General features: G+C 41.8%; 1 protein-coding gene across 2 annotated transcripts in view; it reads left to right on the forward strand.

Moving 5' to 3' along the window:
* Positions 1-822: 822 nt before the first annotated feature.
* Positions 823-24,620, forward strand: part of LOC139201068 (carabin) — a 58,604-nt gene continuing 34,806 nt past the window's right edge. For both annotated transcript variants that reach the window (XM_070830286.1, XM_070830287.1), the window contains exons 1-10: positions 823-1,015; positions 1,919-2,006; positions 2,115-2,222; positions 3,077-3,269; positions 3,555-3,680; positions 4,929-5,052; positions 5,366-5,435; positions 7,732-7,846; positions 8,120-8,237; positions 13,239-13,351. In XM_070830286.1, coding sequence (XP_070686387.1) covers positions 873-1,015; positions 1,919-2,006; positions 2,115-2,222; positions 3,077-3,269; positions 3,555-3,680; positions 4,929-5,052; positions 5,366-5,435; positions 7,732-7,846; positions 8,120-8,237; positions 13,239-13,351 — 1,198 coding nt within the window. In that variant the 5' untranslated portion in view covers positions 823-872. The remainder of the gene's footprint in view (positions 1,016-1,918; positions 2,007-2,114; positions 2,223-3,076; positions 3,270-3,554; positions 3,681-4,928; positions 5,053-5,365; positions 5,436-7,731; positions 7,847-8,119; positions 8,238-13,238; positions 13,352-24,620) is intronic.

A 24,620-nucleotide genomic window follows, 5' to 3' on the forward strand; every position in this document is an offset into this window, starting at 1 on the left:
TCATGTTTATTTTCTTTAAGTTGTCCTTAATGAGCCTTTTAAAGTTTATATGATTTGCTGGTCCAGATTTTTATGAAAAGCGGGCTCATCAGATAAACTGTTTTTAGAGCACATTTATGAGACAAGCTGTAGTTTATGACGTTACATCACCATCTGGATGACTCCCATGTTTATGGCCTATAATACACATATATGCATGTACACATATTTAGCTGCACCCATTTAAACACACACACAGTATTTACACTTTGCATTCTTCACATGTGGACATACAGTGCATGCAGTACATTTTACGGGTAGAGTTCAAGAAAACATACTGTACAAAAAAATTCTTTAAAAATCTAGCTTGAGAGTTGTTTGTAGTTCATTCCCTCTAAAAGATGTGTTCCTCCTGAGCTCTGCGCGTTAGAGGATTTAAGTGAGATCAGAGCCGTGAGGTTGTCTGGAAGCTTCAACATTTCTTTGCACTATAGATGAATATTATGGGATGACCATTCCTGATTATCACACACTGCATTATGAAACAGAAAGCAGTGATGATGTGTAAGAAACGAGTCATCAGTGATCAAGCATAACACACTACACGTCAGTCTCTCTCTCATATGAAATACAGATACAGATTGTGTGTGTAACACAAACTGAGTGTAACACACACTGAGTGTAACACACACTGAGTGTAACACACACTGTCAGCTGGACCAACTCTGACTCAGCCCGCCCATTTTCATTTGGCGGTGACGTCACGGGGGGCGGGGCCTCGGCGACCGTTGAGTTTGACAGCAGCGGCTGTCCAGCAGGGCTTTGTTTGTCCAATGCTGGGAGAGTTTAACACGGACGGAATTGTGCTCAAACAACCGTCCTTTTCTGAAACAATGAGGAGGAGAAGCAGCAGCAATGTCAGCAGGAGAAGCTCAACAATTAGAAGACGCAGCGAGAACTTGCGTTTTGATGAATTCGGCTTTGCTGTGACTAAACGAAAGGACCAAAAACTTCATCACCGATGTCATGACTACAGGTGCGGGACAGGGTCACGTTAGCGCCGGGACACCAGTCACACTAAGCTAGCTGTGTTAGCCGCATGTTGTCTGGAGGCAAATTAGCAGGACCGAACTTGGAGGGAATTAAAAGTTGCTGTGGAAAGTTAAAGTAACGCTAGTATTCACTTCTTAAGGTTGTGGTAGGGTTGCACTCATAGTATTCTTCATTTCCTCTTTTCATTCGGTCATTAATCTTCGTTAATTCCAGAAAAAAATGAATGAAATGTTGTTAGTGGTGGAGTTAGTAATGTGCTAGTGCTCTCTGTAGAAACTTCACAGACAGGTTAAGTTAAAACTTTTAGAAAAACAGAAAGTTAATGCTAGACTGCTGTGTCGTTCAAAGTGTCTGAAGTCTGACGTTACAGTAAGTTAACAGCATGGGACCAATTCTGGTTACAACAGTATGTTTAGCTCATGAAACACTACTGCTCCAGTTTTCTTCAGTGTTAAGTTCAACCACTTTGTGACCAAAAACAGACTAAATGAATGATAAAACGATGCTGTATTATTGTCAGAGTGGACAATCCTATAGGAAGGCATTCAGTTGTCTGGGCTAATATACATTTATTCACTGATAACTCTCTTTTAAATGGCATAGATTGGCTGCAGCACCTCTAACTGTAGGTTGTATGTACTGTTAATCCTAATCCATACCACACTGGAATGATGTCAGCGATCATGTGTGATTTAAAAACAAAAGCAAAACAAAGTGGATCAATACTGGGAAGCACTGGGACAGACCCATCAGCTCATACTACGTGTGATCATCCGCGATCCCCCTGCTTTGAATCAGACGATGAGCACATTTTACAGAAAATGCCGCTATCAGGCTAAAAGTGATGAATCAGTCCAAGTTCACCATGTTGTGTCCTCTTTGCCAGCTCCCCCCAGCTCAGCTCCGTGAGGGTGAAGGAGCTGTGTGAGCTCCTCAGCTACTGGAATGGAGCCAGCTTTATCTGCAGGAGCCAGGTGAGACTCCTCCAATCTAAAATCTACCAAAATATCAAAACATAATCTGTGATCGTGATTTCACCACACTTACAACATGTTTTGCTCACACTCTTTCTGTGTTTTTAGATTGAGCGATTTATCAGGATGGGTATTCCTCCAAGCCTGCGAGGTAGAGTGTGGAAGTGTCTTCTCAGTATTGACAGTCTGAGAGAAACCAGTGACTTCAACTACCAGGTAAAATACAAGGGCGCATGCACTGCAAAGAGCGCCGTGTGTCATCCTTGTTGTATTATTGTGTTGTGGTATTGTGAACAGAATATTTTGGGGATGTTAGACAGTTGGTTGGACAAAACAAGACATTTGAAAACGTCACTTTGCAGTTTTTTGCTACTTTTCAAAATTTTGTTTGAAATCATTGAAAAAAATAACAGATAATCGATAATGAAAACACTTGTTGGTTGCAGCATTAATTCTTTAATATAAGAACTAGTGACTTGAATAAATATTGCAGAAAAATATCAAATCATGTCACTATCAGCTGTTGTGATGTTCAATGGACAGAAAAGTCACTTTTTAAGGAAAAAAGCTAAACACAAACATGTGAGGTTAGTAATGGGCATTTTTCACTATTATGGACAAAATGATTGATTTGAATGAAGAAATGAATCTGCAGATTTACTCAGTAATGAAACTGATAGCTGGTCGCAGCCGTGGTTTCAATTGACATGTATAATCAAAGTAAAGAGAAAGTAATACAGAATGAAATTCCCCAAACCACTTATATTGCACTTGAAACAAATGATTACATCACATCTTGGATTTAATCCTTCCTATAAATGCAACACCAAGGGTTGGCAAACAGATGTCGCCATTTTGGCTCAGTGTTTCAGAAAGCTTAATTCCCCCATCACTACCCGTGGCCATGAATTGATTGTAGTTTAACTAGTCTGTGTTGGCTACATATTAATTCACCCCTGTCCAAACCTGGTTATGAGTGATGATTCCTCCCCCTACTCTGTCACTCATACATAGCAGAAATGTTACTGAGTGACTTGTGACAAAGGGATGTGTCGGGCTGTCGCCAACAGAAGTGCCTGTCAGAGGTGCGAGGACCCCTGGTGGACCTGGGAGTCAGTGAATACGGGATCCTGTCCGCAATCGCCACACTGAGTGAGACCCAAAACGGTCTGGGTGTGAACCATGAGCAGCCCTCCGGCTGCCCCGAGCCCAGATACTCTGTGGATGACATCACACTCTTCAGACAGATCGCCCTGGACCTACGTGAGCTCAAACAGGGAAATGGACTTGTTTTAGTGTGTTAGTTTCCTGCTGAGAACATAGCCTCTGTTTATTTTAAGTGACAATGTTTTGACTGGTTTTCAGCCCTGAAATAAAAGGGATTATTCAGTCCTCAGAATGTTGTAGAAATGGGTTAATACTGACTTTTAGTATTGCATGTGTTACTACAGTGACCAGAGCACAGCTTAGAAAGTGGATGTAAATGAAAAGGAGACAGAGAACATCTGGTAACACCAGGTACAAACGGACTGTTTTACTATTCCATAGAACGCTCCTTCCCGACCCACCGCTCTCTGATGGGGGACAGCCCAGAGGCCATTGAGGGTCAGGCGAAACTCTTCAGGGTTCTCATCGCCTACGCCAGATACAGCCCCCAGGTTGGATACAGCCAAGGTAATGAACTGAATGACTGGGCTGTTAAATGATTTTACTGCATTCAATTATATTACATGTGGCATTCTAAGAATATGATTTTAAAACTGTATTGAGTGCCCCCTCTTTCTTTGTCCCTCTATGCTTTCATTTAATTTAGTCATTTAGTCATAGATTGCATTTATTGCCATTTGAGCTCAACATAGTGCTCCCTCACGCTTCCTTACTATGACGTCATTGCATGAAGAGATCTGCAGTACATGATGTGACCACTTGATGGAAGCAGAGGACAATTAATACTAAGTCACTGCATCACTCGCTTCTCTGCTCAGGAAGTCTCACTGAAATCAAATGTGTTGTTCACCAAAGTGACTACACATTTTGAGTGCCTCTTTATTTTGATATATATATATATATATATATATATGTGTTTTAAAATTTTATTATTTATTTTTTTAGATATGTAATTAAGGAAAAAGTATTTATTGCAGCTGTTCTGTTTTTGATGGAGCTCTGGGTGATCAGCAGCTCTTGTGTTTATTTCCAGTTGCCCCTTAAAGTATTAGAATTGGATCAGAAACAAATTCTTAGCTGTTTTTTGTAAACTGCAGTGAACAGTTGTCCTTTTGGCGGAGGAGGTTTGATTTTAGGGTGTAGAATCATCACTGCATACAAATGAACACGATATTTGACATATTTGCCAAAGGATTGCATCTTTTGTGGTTTTTGCTTAACGTTACCAGACTAGTGTCTGGAATAGCGTCATTAATTGTGGCAATAGGTGACAGCAGTAGGTGGAAAAAACTCAAATTATTTTTCTGTCTCTCCTTGGTGAATTTCCCACTCATGGTTTACAGTTTCCACTTTCCAGAGGAACCTGTCTGTGTTACAGTCTGTCCTCCCCCGTCAGATATGCAGAGTTTGCTATAAAGTACAAAGCATATTGAGGTGAGGTTCTGCTCTGCCATCCTGCTCAGCAGTGAACCATCCTGCTCCTACTGCAGAGCTATTTTCATTACTCAGCCATTTGATAAAACATGTTCGTCCCATCTGAAATGTTTTTGAAGTAGTGTATCAAACATCCGAAACTCCTACTTTGGAAAGTGCTGCATTTATGTATTTCTTTTAGGAAAAATCTGTGTGTGTGTGTGTGTGTGTGTGTGTGTGTGTGTGTGTGTGTGTGTGTGTGTGTGTGTGTGTGTGTGTGTGTGTGTGTGTGTGTGTGTGTGTGTGTGTGTGTGTGTGTGTGTGTGTGTGTGTGTGTCACAGGGATGTCCTACATAGCTGCGGTGCTGCTGATGCAGTTGGGAGAGGAGGAGGCGTTTTGGGCTCTGACAGCCTTGTTAGATAAACCCAAATACCTGGCCGAAGTGTTCGACCTCAGCCTTACCAAGTAAGGATTGGCTTAAAGTGTATCGCACATAAAAAACATACATATAGAAAAGAACTCTAAACTGCCTGCATAATACATTAAAAAAAAAAATAAGAACTCTAAACTGACACATATGTTTTAAAGAGTACTACAAACATACTTCCATTAGTGTATGGTCATATGACACTGGCTTCATGAAATTGCATCTGGAAACTGGATGCACTTAAATCTGTGTCTGGAAGAAAATTGTGTGTGTAAAAATGTCTGTTGGAATTAGCGATCAGTGGCACAGCTACACCAGACTAACCACTGCTGTTATTTGTGGTCTGATCAGAGTCCAGCACCAGGTGAGGGTGTTTGACCAGTTCCTGAAACACAGGAAGCCACAGCTCTCTCAGCACATGGTGAGTGCTTCATTTCAGCTCAGATCATCACTCGCTGGGTTTGTATGTACGAGGAAGGTCTGACAGTACTTTAATTCTCAGTAAACTGACATGCTGAAAGAGAAAGCACACATATGAATCAGCATGCTAGAGATCATGAGCAGACACTGAAAACTGATGTTTCTCTGTATACTGGAATTTTTTTAGAACACTCCTAAAAAACACTATGTGAGTGTGTGTGTGCGTGCGTGTGTGCAGCAAGATATGGCCAAGTGATGAGTAGTTCATCTGTGAGGGAGAGGCCACTGTAATGTGTCCATCAGCAGGTGGGCCTCTTCAGTCACTCACTGTGTTCAGCTCCAGGCTTGTCATGTTGAGCAGTAACTAACTAACTGCGCAGGGCGGAACAAATCTACAGCTGTGCAGTGTTTTCCCCCCCCATTCCTATTATTGAACCATTTTGCATTTAGTGAACCTCACAGCAGTGGACTGCAAATGATTGCTATCTTAAGGACAAGGAGATGTGATCACAACGGAGGAGTTCAAACACCACATGAGCACTAAATGTAAACAAACATGATCAGAAGAAATCAGGCAGAGGCTCCTTTGGACTTATTATATATTTAAGAAAGATTATGGGATAAATGGGAAAAATCTGTTCTGTTTAATTTGTTTAACAGTAAGAGATGGCTGTATGCAGTGGAAAGATATTGTGGTATATCACCATCACATAATGAAAGTGAAGATACTGAAGGAGAAAGAATATTGTGTATCTGAATGAAAATTAATTTAATTCTCTGCTGTCTTTTATACCATCATTTTCAAAAAACATTGTTCGCAAAAGTTAATGTTCCAGTTTTAGATTTGATCAGACTTTAGGATGCAGCTTTAATTGAATCTGTTTCGATAATGTGTTTGTGTTTTCTGAATATATTTGTAAAACATAGAATTGGAGGAGAGAAAAACCTTGGGAAAGATTAAACATAACAAACAACATCAGTAGTTTATGCTCTGAGAAAATCACACAGGTCTGAAAACTTTCCCAGTATGGCAAAGCTTATTGTTAGGTTCCTTCCAAAAGTTGTTTTGCTCTGAGAACTGTTCATAACATTTGTAGAAAGCAAGATGTTGTGATGAGGTTTGCCCAGAAAATGAAGTGCTGAAGAAACAACTGATTTGCAGATTATTTCTCAAACGTAATAAGAACAAATAGAATAGTTAGCACTAGTGTAGCTGTTTTAGCGATGCTAGTGGCTCCATGGACGGCAATGCCACTTAGTTGTCTGTCTGTTGGTTGCATGATCCACCACTCTGTTCCAGACTGAAATATCTCCGCAACTGTTGACACAGTTTGGCACAGACATCCGAGTTGATCTCTTAACTTCTCACTCAGTGCCATCATCAGGTCAAAGTTTTAATTTATCTAATACTTCAGTTTAAGACCAAATGCATGCTAAACTGATAACATTTCCATCAGCTGTGCTTTGTGTCCACGCTAGGATGCTACCATGCTCACCTAAGATGATAAACATTATACTTGCTAAACATCAACGTGTTCGCATTGTCGTTGTGAGCGTGTTGGCGTGGTGACGTCAGCCTCACAGAGCCACCAGCATGGCTGTAGACTGTTAAGGCGCCAGTGTGCTTCAAGTGCTTGTTAGATTTTCTCTATAATGGTTTTGGAAATGAGTGAGCCTTCTTCCAAGAATTCTTCTTAGCTGTGATGTTGCACACACTGACGCATTCACAGCTACCATTTGTGGTGCTCGAGTGTCTTTGAAGGGATTGTTATACCTCACGTCGACTCAGCAGGTCTGGGAGGAAAGCTGCCCTTCTCGAGCCAACGCACACACCACATGGGCTTATTGTAGGCACAATAGTTTTACCCCTTTACAGAAAAGCCTATTAGAGATCAGTGGTCAGCATTTCCTTTGTAATAGAGCTGTTCAGCAGAGTTTAGACAAGCGAGCTGTAAACAGATTTCTGTACTTGTGCTGTACCCACCAGACCAGCAAACAGAGACCTCATGCATTTTGCATGCCCGGCTTTAACATGAAGATTAGTCAAAATGAGAAATGCATTGTTTGTCAGACGTTGGGAAGCTAATATTGGTCTGTGAGTGTGTAACACTATTCAAGAAATTCATTAAACTAACATTAAAGTTTCACATAACTAGATTGCATACGTCTTGGATGAATGCCTCAGTGCGGAGGGCAGTAAAGGAGTATAGCTGACAGAAATTGGCAGAGAAACAGTCTTGAATACATTGCCTGGTTATGCCAAATCAACCCTGCCTGCATTCCCACCCTCCCTGCAGGAGTCAGTGGGAGTCTTATCAGTCCACTTTGTGATGCCATGGTTCCTCACTCTCTTCACTTCCCTGCCCTGCTGGGACTCTGTCCTCGCTGTCTGGGACCTCATCATTCTGCATGGTATGCACTCACACAAGCACATGAAAAGCAATGAAATGTGACATTATTGTAGATTTAACATTTGCTCACATATACTCAGTGGGGAGGAGGCAATGAAATTGATTTAGTAAAAAGTCTTTCATTTAAACAATTCTACTACCCACTAAGTGAGTCTACTAATGTTTTTTTTTTAAATTTTCATCTTCTCTATGCTATCTCTTTTCACTTTGTATTACCAAAGCATTAATGTAAGTCACAGCAGTCACGTCTGGATATCCTGCTGTCTCTCCTCAGGCCTGCCGGCTGTGTTCCGCACTGCTCTGACCATCATTGAGCTCATGGAGCCTCGGCTGATGGGCCTGAATGACGAGGCAGCGGTGTTACCCCTGCTGTTGAGGGTACCTGTTGATGTGTAAGTAAAGTATTGAACATGGGACAGCTTACACTACCTGCTGTTTGGCTCTGTGCTGACAGTCATTTATATACGTTATGTTTTCAATTTATCATTTTAGTCCTCACATGTTTGGGTGGCTGTACATAATCCACAATTTGTTCAGCACAAAATACCATTCTAATGTTGTCTGAGACACACATCCATGAATGTTGTCCCAGACCACCCTCATGAATGTGTTGAAAGCGATGGGTCCTGAAGAATGTGCAGCACAGTTCTCAGAGCTGAGAGCTCAGTTTTTAGTCTTGGTCCTAAATGAAACCCCAGGCAGCTCATGAATATCAATCAGCTCATCAGGGCTGGACATGTTTTGACACCAAGCATTCCAGGAAAAGCACAGTGTCTTTGTTTTGCTGTGGTTGTTTTTGTACATGTTTGGATTAAACATCCTTTATGCTAAATTAGTTTCTGCAGTGGCAGCCCATGCTGCTTTCAGTCGGACCCCTCTGTCCGGCTCTCACTACATTGAATATAAACGTCACATGCCGACGGACGTGTTTTGTTGACATGGAGCTGTAGTTATGGCAACTCAGCAGGGTCACTGGGTTTGTGTATACAGCCTCTGTGTGTGTGTGTGTGTGTGTGTGTGTGTGTGTGTGTGTGTGTGTGTATGTATGTGTGTGTGAGACAGACTGGTGCACAGCGATTATTAAAATGATCATATTTGTTTTAATGGATAAGCTCCCTCCAACTACTTAAATGTCGCACTCGTGTGTGCGTCTCATTGTAGAAACGGTCCCAGTGTTTGGACCAAAGTTTGTTTACCTTGGACAAAGATCTGTGTAGCAAACTCTAGATAGATGGAGGCTACACAGCCAAGTAGTTTCCATAAACGTAGCTGTGTCACAGGCAGTGATAAAGCACTTTATCATGAGCGGGGGGGGTGGGGGGGGGGGGTGCTTGGTACACACCAATGACTTACAAAGTGGATTATGAAGGACAAATTTGGGATTATTGTAGAGAGCAGCTAAACAATGGTTTAACTGACCATTTGATTTTTTTAATGCTTTATTTGCAACATTTTCTTGGCAGCTCTGATGACCACTCAGTAGCACAGATGGGCTCCCACAGTAAGCAATGCTTAAAGTGCTACAAGGAAGCACACAGCATATTTTGATCCGTGTGTGGACTTCTGCTGCTTGTATATGCATGCATCAAGGGCAGCACTGACAGTCCCATTTTGTTCTAGCTCTGGCGTTCACTGGGCAGCCTGCCATCACGTCACATTGAGAAGTCCTTGTTGCCTGCTTGGCATCATTATGAAAGCCTGGTCAGAAGTCAACACTAAGTGGTCCGACTGTCTCCCAGGGCAGGATCCCCTTACACTGGGAAGATACTTTTGAAGAAAGAGGGGAAGGGAGATGGTGGGGTAAAAGAGAGAAAGGAAGATGAATGGAGGGTCAGTGAGAGATGCGGAAAGAAAGCAGGGTACACTAATTGGGGAGGGGGGTAAGAACGAGAGAGAGAGAGGGAGAGAAATGAAGGAGGGCAGCGAGGCAAGATCTTCAACCTCTCTTAATCTTCCTTAAAGATCTCTGCCCCTTTACTCTGTGTGAATGGTATAAATAGGAGTTGTCATACACCCATATAGGCCATTCTGATTAATGGTTGGTTGAGAGGCTCATCCATCTCATGTGTCTGTCCGTCCTCACTGGGCTGTCAATCAGCTGTCACCTCAGTCATAGGTTGTAACAATGACTCCCAGCAGACCCTACGTCACCAGTCAAAGAGCAGCCTCTCACTCTGGATGGATTCATTCAGGTCCTGTCCGTCTCTCTGCTTTTCTTACACTGATCTTTCTTTCCCTGCTCCTTGTTTAAACTTTTGGTGTCAGTATGGACCCGGTGACCACTGCTTCTTAGTAATGTCTACACTAAAACATCTCAACAGCTATTAGATGGATTGCCATTCAAAGGTTGTTGACAGTTGCAGATATCCACAGTGCCCAGAGGATATATTATAAGGACTTTGGTGACTCCAGGCATTATTGTTTTTGAGTGACATTTCTTGACAACTATAAAATGTGTTAGAAACATTCATGTTCCACTCAAAGTGAATTGTAATCGCTCTGGTGATCCCTTAATGTTTAATCTGATGTGGCCTGTTGCCATGTTCACATTAGCACTTTGCTCACAGAGCACCTGTCCCTCACAGGGCTGCTAGCATGGCAGTAGGCTCTTAGTGTTGGTGTTTCACATTTGGTTGACTCACTTTAATACTGAGTACCTTTACACCTGCAGGATCTCTGGCCTCTCATCCCCTCTCTTTTCTTAAAGCTAATTCAAGCTACTAAGTTATCATGCCTCTTTACCTGCCTATAAAGTCCCTTTTTTTTTTAAATTGTAATACATAAAAATAAAGAATGAAGTCATGAACAAAACTAAAACACTTTAATTTCTCATAACTGTGCACTAGCTATTAATATGTGCCAGTTTGCCATCTGGCCTGAGCCAAATGTTTGTGGCGATTGAATCTGGTGAACTTTGTCTTTGACGTTAATCAATCATCTAAGTCGTGAAATTCAAATCCTACAATAGAATTTATTTTGTTTTCCAGATATTCTGTTTTTTTAGAAGCCAATTAAGATTGTAATGCTGATAATCCCACCATATGTTTTAAAGGTGATTTAGACTAAAACTGACAATACACTACCCCACAACCCCTCTTACTTACTTTCCTCTCTCTGTCAGCATATGCTTTTCATCGTCTCTCCTTCAGTGTCCATATCTCCTGTTCCCAGTCCTGCCTCTCTCTGTCCCCCCCCTCTGTACCCTCTCCTACTCACTTCCCATACACGCTGTTTTTCTTAGTGCCCTCCACCGGCCCTATCTCTTTCTCTTTTGTTGTCCCCCTCCTGTGCAATAGCCAATTCCCATCAACCTCGCTGGGCTGTCCCTCCTCCCCTGTCTTCTCATTTTGTTTTCTGTGCCTCCTCTCCTCCTATATGCCCCTTTTCATTCATTCATTTATCCTCATTGACACAGTGACACCCTCGCTCAGCTCGAGGGCTGACACATCATTTGTTTACTTCACACTGACAAGGCTCGCTTCAATAAAGTCTCTGCTTTAGTTTTTTTTCTCTCCTCTTTCAACCATTTAAAAATTCCCAAATGCATTCACAATGAGGATTACACAGTGGGTCCCTCTTGCTTGTGCTGATCACTCTTTTGACATGATATGCATTTTAGATTTTTTTATTCTCATGCAGTTGTCTTGAGTACAAGCCCATATCTGACAGAGAAAATGGGTTTGAGATGGTCAGAGCTGGAACCTCACCTCTTCTAACATCTTGGATGAACCTACATCCAAGCTGCACAAACCACATTAAAGCTTTACACATCCAGTTCAGAAACCTTCTGTGAGTTTCCCTGAAAGACACATACACATATACATCATACCATGTGTTGTTTTCTCCTGACCTGGATAGATTTACACAGCTTGTTGGCTTTGGTGCTATTGGGATTTAAAATGTCTTATTGATTCTTACTGCGAAACAACAAGCAGCACATTTTAAGGCAGCTTGAACTGGCCAAGCACAGTTTTCTAAATGGCACTCAAATCAAAATGTCAGACTGTTTATATTCAGATACAGTAAAATAGTCTACATGTCCCTCAAGTATAGTAGTATGCATAATAGTATTTTATGTTCCTCAGGTTAAGCTCCTTACGGACTTGTATACATGAAGCCTTATATGTGAAAGCGTACTCTAGTCAGCTCACTTTCTGGACACAGTTAAATCTCCACAGACTACTGCCTGTTTACTTCTGATGTATTGCCATCTATTAACCTGATGTTTTATGAATTGTTCATCTGACTGATCAGCACTAGTCACACATCAGCTGTGATGGCTCTTGATTTTAAGACACAGTATTCGTTTGGCATCCTTCCAGCATCATAACTCTGTTGCACGAAGACGCACCTACCAAAACTACGATAAGACTGCAGCTCTGGGATGGACCTACCTTATTCTAGCCTCCTATCAGGACAAAGATGTCCCATGTGTGTTTTCGTGTGATCACCTGCAGCAGCGTGTGAAGAGGTCAGAGGTCTGGGGCAGCTACAGAGCAGCTACAGAGCAGCAGCAGTGCAGCGGATTCAGGGCTTTAGGGCTCATAAACAGGGCCGATGGATTCTGTCACACAGCTTAAAACTAGGTCATTCAGTAGAACTAACTTGCTGACTTGAGTCATAACAAACTGATATTTTAGTTTTAGTTTTGCAAGTTTAGTTTAAGCTTGTGTTTGAGCACTAAGGCGTAAAGAGTGAAGAGATAATAAATAAATATATATATATATATATATATAATTATAAGCATGAACGTAGCATGAATGTACACTTCATTCTTCTTCCTTCATGATCGCTCTTTTCATTCTCTCCAAAGCACTCCATCTATTACTGTCTACAACCATTTATCATTATATACCAGGATGGATAGCTCAACTATGTGATTCATCCCAATTATCCATCACTCCTTCATCACCGTCTCTCCCTCCTCTGTCTCTGTCTTCTCCTCCTCATCAGTTCCTCTGATCCTCCATCATCATTTTCACATTATTGGTGAATTAAATGTCCACACTTTGATTCATACAGAGACAGAGGGTAAAGGACTTGAAAAGTTGTGAAGCTTTCATTGTGAATTGCAATTTTATTTGCATGTGGGCGTGACCTCTGAAATAATATGCCCAAATTATTTTTCGGGATTCAATGAGTACATCATCCCCCAAATAATTAATACATTTCAAGGGCAGTTTTGTTAACAACAAAGAATTGTATCAGATATTTACATATTGTACTTGTCTGTTCAGTGACCCAGTCTGTTCATGCTCCTACCCTCTTTTTGTTGTATGCTGAATGCAGTTCCAGGTATTATTAATAGGTTCTTCAGCCCTCATGTTTATGTTGTGAAATCAGCACCCAGTGTGACATTCTGCTTGTCCTCCACCTCCCACCTCTATCTGCAGGGCCCAGTACACCGTGTTGGTCCCTGCTCTGTGGAGTACTGAGATCCAAGACTGGGAGCTCAAATGTATGAACAGCCTGGTGTTGGACGAGAGCCACCATGGACACGAAGCAGGTAAACCCCCCCCCCCCCCCCCCTTTTTTTTTTCTTTTTTTTTTTAAAGATTATAGGTTATCTGTTATTAATTCTAAAGAAAACAGCAACCATGGACACTGCAGTAGTGGTACATCTAGTAAAGTACTGTACTTGTACTTCACTATTGCACTACATTTATCTGACAGGTTTAGTTACTTTGCAGAATCAAATTAACACAAACTATTATTCTAAAATGAAATGAATAGATAGAAATGAATAAAATGCTGCATAATAAGTATGTGTACTTTTGGTACTTTAAGTATATTTTGAATATTTTTGTACATTTTTAATGCAGGACTTAAATGCTATTTGCATAGTGTGGTATTAGTGTGGTACTCTAGAAACAGATCGAAGTACTTCTCTCACCCCTGTGTGTTAGTAATTGTGACCACTGAAGAAGGAAAAGCACAACTTTCAGTCTCAGTCTCTCCCTGCCTGCACTTTCTTTTATCACTGGCATTTGAGTCGAACCTCTCATTGTCTCCCTTCCACCAGCCTCCTCCTCTTTCTCCTCATTGTGTGTTTTATATAATCAACTATAGACCGATTTTGAATTTGGTAACTGCTTAATTGATTCTCATGTTTAACACCGCTACATACATGCACATCACACACTGTGTGGATGGCATCAACTGCCGGCATATCATCATGCACTCGCCCCGAAGTGACTTCGTGAAATGTTTTGTCGCTCACTCACTGGTCACTGTCAAGAGCCCCACACACACACACACACAAAGCAGTTGTTCTTGAGCACAGGGTAACAAGGCAGACACTGGGGACCACTCAGCGCACAGTCGTTCAAACTCTGGTAACTTATTCAGTCTACATCACTTAACCCTCAGTGGCACACATGACCCTGTTACACACACACACACACACACACACACACACACACACACACACACACACACAGTTTTGTTCTCTGGTCTTAATGTCAATGTGTATGGTGGTTGGACCTTTGGGAAAACTTCTTCAGCTTGCTCCTGAGAATACTGTTACAAAAGAAGGAAACAGCCACTCCTTGTTCGCCTCCTTGCCTTGGATTCTTCTGGCCACAACCTGCTAAATGTTAAACTGCGTGCTGGTGTTCTTGCTTTTACATTTACTTGCTTTTTAGGCTTCTGCAAGCATTTTTATTTCATTATTTTGCCATTTTTCAAATAGGGAAACAAAAGAAATGTTTCATCAGGAGATATTTAAGGGAGCCGGACACTTTAAAGCCTATACTTTAGCGTGTCAAACAGGTTGAGTTAGTTTTATTTTATTCTGGCTCAACAACAACAGATGGATTAGCATCAGTTGACAATCTCCTAAAGGCTGTCACTCTGCACGGATGACAAAGTTCATGTAACAGGCTGCCTGCCTGCCTGCCTGCATGCATGCGCGTGCGTGCGTGTGTGTCTCTGTGTCTGTGTGTGTCCGTACCGACTATAACTTGACAGATCAAAGGAGCTTTTATCTTTTGAAGCTTGTTCAGATATCAGTTCCACAAGATCTGGAAACCCCTCACCACTGCAGTCTCTTCTTCACAAAAGACAGATTGGAATGCAAACCTGCTGTGTGTGTGTTTGTGTGCACATATCCTTGAGTCTGTGCATGCAACCTGACAGTCTCAAAAAGGCTGAAAGGATGAGTCACAAGGTTGGTGGCTGCAGGGCTGTGTTTAATGGAGAGCGAGAGAGAGAGAGAGAGAGAGAGAGAGAGAGAGAGAGAGATGGGTATGTGCAAGAGTATTTGCGAAAAAGGGCAAAAGACTCTAAGAGAGCATGAAAGGTTTCCTTTCAGGGCAATTGGAAGCCACAAAAGCATGTTTTACGGTGAGGATAATCCATCACCTTATGTTTGTGTATGCGTGCTTACCTGTGTGTGTGTGTGTGTGTGTGTGCGTGCGTGTTCATGGCTGTGTGTGAGTCAGGATGAGTCATCCTTATTTGCTGGCCTGTCAGACTGTCTAGCCCTCAAGGCAGCAGCGGAAACGAGCTGATTCATTTGCTGCCTCTCCAACACAATCCAGCATTCCTGTATTTTCTCTCTCACACTTTCACTCACTCAGTCTCTCCGTCACTGGCACCCAGCACCGTCATGCTATTGTCCCAAATCTTATGGCATGTGTTCCACACTCCCATTAACAGATCAGGACCTCTACGCCTGAAACCAAATGCATGGTGTTAGCAGCTAACTGGAGCGCTGTTCACTGTAAGAGCTGCTGCAGGAAAACATTGCTGTGGCATTCTGAGCTTCACTAAATGCGGCATTTAGTCAAGCTCATAGATGACTGGGTCTAAAGGCAGAGGAAGTCGTATGCTGTAAAGACCATGAAGTCCTTTGAGTCTAATTTGTGATTTTAGGCTGAATTGCCTCGAGGGATGTCACTTAAAGCAGCTGCAGTTGGAGCCAGAGACTACAAGTCTGAAAAATAGAGTTAGAAACAAGTGAGCTTACCAGACCTCTGTAGCCCGCTCCTCATCTCTGCCAGAGGCTACTGACCTGAGACTCCATTAGCCATAACCCAAACCTCTCACTGAGCTGTTGGTGATCAAGCTGCATCATCAAGCACCTGCATGGTCAAGCACCTACATGTGCTGGGTGTTGACATGTTGATGTTATAGGAGTGCGATGCTGAATTGGTGAATTGGCTTTGCTGGCCTTGTTGTCTTAAACAGAACAGAGCCATTGTTGATGTTATAAGTAATAAAGTGTTTTTCCTACTACCACATGTCTAAATGTCTACTGTGACAAAATGCTATTGAGGAATGTTTGACAGATGAAATAACCACTTAGGAACGTCTCTGTGGTTGATCAAGTGAGGTACCTGACAGTCTTCTACTTCATCACATTAATACAAAAGTGCTGCAAATGCCACACGTCATACCATAAATCAGTCCTGCTCAGTGATTTGACCCAGATACAAAGCAGAGATACTGTATTTAAAAAGTACAGAGACTGTGCCTGGGTATGGCATACACCCAAATGGGTGACAAATCTCTATCTTCTGACAGTATATACAAACATATTGCAATATCTTATCGTTTTAAGGGGCATTCCAGTGAAATCTCCTTTGAAGCCCAATTACTCACCATCTGTGGGTTTGAAACGTCAAACTCCAAAGAGTTTGTTGCTGCTCACAGAAGTTACTGTATCGTGAATTCCTGACCTGAAGCACATTTCCCCGTTATTTGATTGTTCAGTCTATGTGGGCTCATAAAAAAAAAAAATGTGATAGTTCAGAAAGCATTGCTCTGTGACAACATATTTTTGTCCATGCATGATATTTTGAACATAAAGCTACTATAGGCGACTGAAAAGGCTCCATGTGGTGCATTGCCCTAGTGAGAGTAGGTGTAGGTGTGAACGATATTTTTGTGGAGGGTTTCAGCTGTGACAGTAGGGTCCCTGGGGCCCATCCAACAGCCAGCTGAGTCAGCGTTAAAGGACGGAGTTGAAGTGACTTCAGGTTATGCTGAGTCAGGCTGAGAAGCTCTGAGAGCTGGTAGACGTGTCCTTCTGTCCTTCTACCGGCTACTTTCCGATTGTATTCCTCCTGCATTCCTCTCCCGTTCCCTCCTTCTCTTTCCCCCCTCTCTCAACACACCCCCCCCCCCCTCACACTCATACATTATTCTCCTTTTTATTCACCTCTCTTTTTGCCTCTCTTCACCTTTCTTTTCCTCCTTTGCTGCCCTCTATTGTTTCCTCCTTTTATTCTCTCCTCTCCTGCCCTCTTAATTCTCCTTTTTTCCATGATTCTGGTGTCATAGCAGATGCCAGAGTCCTGTTCTCCTCAGCAGGCTTGTCCCATGATACTTACCTACTTCCTGCCTGCCTGCTGCTCCAGCCTTAGTGCAGTGACTCAGCACTCATTTTATCCACTGCCCCCAAACAGCCTCCTACAGCCAGTGCTGCTTTCATATTTTAGATTGTAATGTTACGATGGTTTATGATGTAATATTATACATATGCTCAGTGACGTTTTAACAGAAATTCTCTCGTTGTATTTGGTGTTTTGCTTGACGATCTGTATGCTTGTGCTTCTTTACTCTTCCCATCTATGCCCATCTGTTCCCTAAATCTCTCTGTTTTATCCGCTTGTTCACACCATTTTTGACCCCACTGTCCATCTGTTATTTGGCTCCAGCAGACTCACTGCAGTATTTTATGTATATTAGTGTGTGTAGGAAGGTGTGTGTGTGTGTGTGTGTGTGTGTGTGTGTGTGTGTGTGTGTGGCAGGACTGCATCAGAATCCATTCAATACTTTGTACTTTGTAACACCATTTTCCCCCTCCACTTCCTTAGCTTATCACCATGCACAGACTTGGTGTTTTGCATCTTTTATGTTTTTGCTTCCACGTCTATTCCAGATAAGCATAACAACAGAGGTAGATATTATCATCGAAAACGCTTGTTTCTTGCACAAAAAGGATAAAGACAAATGAGACCATGCACTGAAGGTAGAGGCATGTGAAAATGCAGCAGGTAGTCCATGTTGAAGCGAGCGAAGTCATGTTAAAATGAAGTTGGGTCAAAATAAATTGGACACGGTTCAGAGCTGGAGTGATGACGCACACACAAACAAACAGATTACAAGAGAGGCGATGAAGGGTGTTTCAAGGGTCACAATGTGGAGTTTATGACCTACAGAAACAAAGACGTGTTCTCCTTGCAACACTGCTGTTGGCCCCCTAAGGGTTGATCCAAGGGGTCATGAACACACACAAACACCCAGGTCACAGGTGACTGAGACAAATACAGAGTATCCAAAATGAGAAGTTCTTTTAAGTTCAACTAGAGTTATACACCTCTGGTGCATGCTACGCCTGTCAGAGCTTCATAGGAGGCTCTTAATCGATGGCTTCAACATCAAAGTGTAATTTGGAACACAGAGCTTTGTAGTCAGTGAAGTAAAACGCTTAATGAAATAACCAACCTTTCCTACAGTTGTTTTTGAGTTACAACTCAATAATTACATAATCTCTTTTGTACTTATACTCAGGAGCTTCAGAACCATACTCTTTGATTCTAATATTAGATTAATTTAATTCTTCAGCCAACCTTGACTTGTTCCAATAGATCTGAACTATTGATCAGATAGCGTAAGTCACCTTGGATAATACTATGCTGATGACGCACTATAATGTAGTTCATGTAATGTAAGATGGTCCTGTGTTTGCATAACAGATTGTTTTTCTAACAAAAGTAGTATCTGCAGACTTTGCAGTGGTACAAATATTTTTTGTTGATAAAAAATGTTAGAAAAGTGGCAGAAATGGCATCTTTCGCTAGTATGTCCTGACCAAGTAGAGGTTAAACAGAGGCGGTAGAAAGAAATCTGGGTCGTTTTTTTATGGTCTTGTGGTCTGATGGGCTTGGGTCACACCTATTACCCCACAAAGAATGTCACCTTTCTAACCTGGACAAGGCTTCTTAGCCATGGGCACTTAGCCTACCCATGACCCCTTGCTGGGTCCACTTTCTAGTAAGCTTTGTCTTTGTAAAGGTTTGTTGTAATCCCCCTCCTCCTCCACCTCCATTCGTTTTTGATGGTTGAACTGGAATGATGAGCCCTAGGCTAACCTTCTCCCCTTTGTTAGACACCTCTCATGTGACTAATATCACTTGACCACATACTGAAGCACAAGGAGGCCTTAAACAAATTCCATTTTTGTCACATACACAGCACCATACAAGCATCTCCACCCCACTCTGTGTAAGCAGGAATTACTTGGTAGCTCTCTTTAACTTCTGTGAGACAGAGGGCCATAAGTAAAGGTTATTTGAGTGTATCCACCAACAATGACCTTGATGTTATACCAGATTGTTTTGTTGCAACGTCAAGTTTTCTAGCATATTGCACTAAGTGGACAATGTCCTGGAGGCATGTCTAGCTACTAATATTGACTGAGTTGTAGCGCTGGGTATTGGTGCTCAATACCTTTTTAAGATAGTGACCAAAATAATCCTGCACCAACTAGTATTTAAACTTCTCCAGTCAAACTATACCGGCATTCAATCCTTTTATATACAGATTTTAAAAAAAAGATTACTGTTTGGATGGTTTGCTCTCAGCCAATCTCCACAAGCATTCTTCAGTTCAATGTGACATGTGATTAGCCCACTACCGCAGCAGCTACTGCCCAGAGAGCAGTGTATGTGTTCATCATGCTGAGATGCCACTAAAACTACTACATCCCTAAAAATAAATGCATTAAATGCAAAAGGATTATCGCAGGAAAATCTGGGAATATGGAAAGCACGATAAAGCACCTCATTAAGCATGGAGATAAGGTGTTAAATGAAGCAATGGTAGGAGGAGCACTAATGCTGCTGGTATTGGTACGTGTAATATTTAAACGATGACTAAATTATTTTTTTTCTATCAGCTTTTTACCTGTCACTTTTGTATTGTTTTTTTTTGTATCAGGTAATATTTGTCACATTTTCATGATGCATAAATACTATAAATGAAGGCAGCTCCGAACAATGTTCATAAAATGGCCATCACAGTTTCTTAGGACCCACAGCGACATCTTGAAGTTGCTTATTTTGTCCAACTAACCGTCTAAAACTCCTTCACTGTCACACATGAAGACACAAGAAATTCACACTAGAAATTCAAGTCCTCACAGTGGAGGAGCTGGAAACAGACTGTTTGGCATTTGTTCTTGAAATATAGTTACAGTTCACATTTCATCAGCTCAGTGTCTCAGCTCTGTTTTTTTCCCTCTCAAACGAGCATCATTTTTGTCATTTGTAAATTGTTTTGTAATTCACTTTTTTTATGAAGCTTATGTATTTTGATGGTTGGCTTTATGTAGATGTTTCCATTAAAGTAGCTTTTCTGTGTAAATTGAGTTGTCAGGGAGTAACAAAAAACTGGGACTTTTGGCAAGAGAATTACTTCATGAAAGGCAAGAGAACAATGGTTTGCATGTCCTTAACTCCCCTCATTAAGTTAGAACAAGGCAGCTGGTTAGGGACTCTGTGCTTGTTTGCATATGGTCCTTAATTGGGTAAAATTAGGAGAAGAATGAATAATTTGTGATTTGTGTAGAAGTGTGTTAGATGATGAGATTAGAGGCCTCAGGTAGGATAGGAGATGAGAGAAGAGAAAAACTAATCTTTTTAAAGGAAGAGAAAGGAAAGCTGGGATCCTACCAAGCCCCCGAAGACTTCCCTCCGGGAATGGACCCTTAAGGCTTTCCTGCCCACTTGCTTTCCTGTGTGTGTGTGTGTGTGTGTGTGTGTGTGTGTGTGTGTGTGTGTGTGTGTGTGTGTGTGTGTGTGTGTGTGTGTGTGTGTGTGTGTGTGTGTGTGTGTGTGTGTGTGTGTGTGTGTGTGTGTGTGTGTGTGTGTGTGTGTGTGTGTGTGTGTGTGTGTGTGTGTGGCACTAACGTCTCTTCCCTTGTTTCTTTTTGACTGTTGCCCCCTGTGGAGCCCCTGTAGCTATCCCACAGTGTGTGTGTATTGCTATATACAGTAACACAGGAAAAGGAGACGCTATATATGTGTGTGCTGGGTATTTGTTTGTGTGTGTGTGTGTGTGCGCGCGTAACACAGAAGGTAACTGTTTTCTGTTCATGCGTGGGACTCAAGCAACTTTGTTTGTATTCTGAAGTAGAACTCAGCTCTCAATCTCAAGCAGGGGAGGTGTGATCTTAATAATTCATAGTTTTTCTTAATTATGTTTACTTCTGGTAAAATCTGGGGCATAATTTGTTGAAGAGGTAATGATGATTTGCATACACTTAAATTTGGGTCGTCCTTTTTCTTGCCAAACAAGGTAGAAAGAACTGCTCTCTGCTGTACCTTCTAAATCTAAAATACTGAGGAAATGAAAAGGCAAGAGCGGATAAGAAGGAAGACGCAATATTAAACGTTTGTGAAAGTACAACTGAGGACAGGAAAGACAGTAAGGAGGGACAGATGGGCACAATGTTTGAGAATACTTAGTTTGAGATTTAGAGTGAAATGAAAATAAAATAAATTCAAAACATAATGAGGAAAAGGATCTTGTCACTATGATAATAATAAACATATTCTATTGCATTGTAGTTTATTAAGCTCTCGTAGTCAAATGCACATCATCTCTACAAATAACAACATACATTTAACACACACACACACACACACACACACTCTGACCCATGGAGAAATTGGAGGGCTGGTCTGACACTTGATCACAGAGGCAAAGAGCTTAACTTCATTTAACTGTGTTTAGCCTTCATCATAAAATGCCACAATAAAATATGAAAATGGAGTCTAAATTAGAGGCCCCAGACTCTGTTTAGGTTGCTCATCACTCTGGTTTTGGCAGCTGTAATTACAGGTTAGAAAGTAGAGATCTGGCTATTTTAGTTCCTTTCTCGTCCTCCCTCCCTCAATCTCTCTATTCATCCCTCAGTATTTTTTCCCTCTCTGATTATCTTGAGATATTTAAATCTGTGGCTGTGCCACCCTCCACCAGAACATGTCTTGTGTTATGTGTTGCTTGTTGCTCACCGCCCAATTTCACGTACCCAGCCTCTAGAGTCCTTGTTGGACCTTTGCCCTGTGGGAATGAACTCTGACCTTGCAGTAGGCCGTAAGGCGCATTAAGAGTCGGATTGTGAATGACAGGGTGTGGTAGGGGTCAAACCTCACAGGTCAGTGAGGATCGGGGGCCCACAGGCCCACTCTCTTCCATTATGCCTTTCTCCTGTGTGTCTTGTCTTTCTCCCACATCTCTCTCTCCATCCTATTTTCTTTCCTTCACTTGATTCCTTTTCTCTGACCCTTTCTTCTTGCCTGTCACCCCTTTATCGTTACTGTTTTTTATGTGTTTGCACTTCTATCTCCCAACTTTCTATGCATTTGTTTAAAAATACACCAATCAGGATTTTACAGCTGGTTGATTTGGCCACTGGTGACTCGTGGTAATACTACATGCTCCAAACGAAGTCACATTTTGACGATGAAGTCAGTCAATAATTGGCCGATCCTATTTCATGCTGCACACGGTGTGAGTAGTTTTCCACACAACAACAGCGCACAGTAAAAGGAGCTGGTTATCTTGCTGAGGAGCTGGAGGTGAGGAGCCTGTCGCCTGCAGCACTGTGGCTGCTTCTCCTTGTTCCATCACTCCTTTAAACACTTAAGTCTGATCTGCTCTCCAAAAAATGCAGAAAATGACAGCTGATTTGATCACAATAAACTCAACAATAAAGGAATTACTGTGAATATATTGAATGGCAATCGTTGGAAAAATAAATAAAACGATAAAATACATTTGGCTATCTGAAAATCTGCTGCAAACATAAATAAGTGCAATTTTATGTTTGACTACATGGCTGATGGCATAGCTACAAGTTTCTTTTTGTGTCCTAAAATGATTATTTTTCCTCCATATTTTATTAGTTAATTAGCATTAATTAAGCTGTATTTATGGTCAGACTTAAATTTGCATTTCTAAGTTACCCACCTCTGTCCTCCCCCTACTGCTCCCCCTCCCTGCCTCCTCTGTCTTTTCTTTGCTGTTAATTTTTTTTTCCCCTCCTCCCTTCGTCTTCCCACACTCCCTCCCTGCTCCTTCTATTCTCGAGTGAGTGAGTGAGTGAGTGAGTGAGTGAGTGAGTGAGTGAGTGAGTGAGTGAGTGAGTGAGTGGGTGGGTGGGTGGGTGAGTGGGTGGGTGGGTGGGTGGGTGGGTGGGTGAGTGAGTGGGTGAGTGGGTGAGTGAGTGAGTGAGTGAGTGAGTGAGTGAGTGAGTGAGTGAGTGAGTGAGTGAGTGAGTGAGTGAGTGAGTGAGTGAGTGAGTGAGTGAGTGAGTGAGTGAGTGAGTGAGTGAGTGAGTGAGTGAGTGTTAATACACACTCCTTAGGGAGCTTTTCCTGTCTGTCAGCTTCACACACACATGCAAAGCAGCAAACACACAAAAACAGACAGCAGGAGTCATTTAGCTGCTGTCTGCAGTCTGATTAATGAGGACATCCAGTCTGTGAGATGAGATGTTGATCCCCTAAAGTATTATAAGAAACCCAGACTGTGGTGACAAATCTGAGTGTGTTTGTTAATGTTTGACCGTAATTCGGTTTATGTGGTTTGCTCTGAAAGACAGCCTGAGGACGTGGATATTTCCAAGCAGATTGAACAAAATACTTTTGAATTCTTTATCACAATAAGAAAAGATTATTCAGCACTTTGATGGTCTGATGCTCATTTGGCTAGATTAGATATTGTAAACACCTGCTGCATTCTAGTGACTTAAAGCTAAACTCCTGGTGGGAACTAAACAGGTTGAGGCCTTGCTTTGGATTAAAGGAGATCTCTGGTATTTTTACGTGGTACGTTTTTGAACTGGTCCAGAAGATCGCTGCAGCTGCAAAACGGGCTGCAGTGGCTTCAGTGTAATCCTTTGGGGAAACTGATTGGTACAAAAAGTGCTTGTTTTTGCTTTTTACAGGCTGAGATTGTTGTGTGTGTGTGTGTGTGTGTGTGTGTGTGTGTGTGTGTGTGTATCTCTGTCTGTGGCTCAGCCTAATATTTTTATGTACATTCATGCTCGTATGCTAACGACCCCTCGCAGTTAAGCCAGTCTCACTCCTTCCTGCCGCTGGAAATACTCACTAGAACACCAAATATGTATTAATCCACAGCTGAAAATAGTCCCCAACATTATTTGTGTCATTATACAGTGTCCCATGAGCTTGTTTTTAAAGGTTTTTGTCAGTGGGCTTGGAGCTGTCATGTTACTGAAGGTATCAGTATTGGCAACGTTAGTTTCAGTTTTTTTCTTGGATTTGTTGACAATAAGAAAAATATTGAACACCAGCTTTAGTCTTTTCAAAATAATACTTTGTTTAATACCAAGTTGGATCAGACAGTATTATCATGAATTGGCCTGATTAGACTTCAAAAGAGCAGGATGGTGGTCAGCACCACTTGTCTAAGAATATATTCTGTCTGAAAACTGCTGGTAGACATTAACCTCAGCCCACGCTAACATTGCTCTTTCTAAAGCTGACGTCATGTTTCTTAGTTAACCTTGTGCTTTTGCGCGTGCGAGCGTGCGTGTGTTTTGCAAGCAACCTCCTTGGCTCTGTCCCTGGCAGTGTTGTATTGTTGTTAATGTTTCTTTAACCTCTTTATCTACTTTCCTCCATCTGGTGGCCTCTCACACATTTCTGGCCCAATGCTAATTTCTACTTCTACTTTAACTGTATGCATAGACACGTGTGGACGCGAGGACACGCAAACACGTGTGAAAAACACATCAC

Source organism: Pempheris klunzingeri, chromosome 5, assembly GCF_042242105.1.
Source record: "Pempheris klunzingeri isolate RE-2024b chromosome 5, fPemKlu1.hap1, whole genome shotgun sequence".
Classification (NCBI taxonomy): domain Eukaryota; kingdom Metazoa; phylum Chordata; class Actinopteri; order Acropomatiformes; family Pempheridae; genus Pempheris; species Pempheris klunzingeri.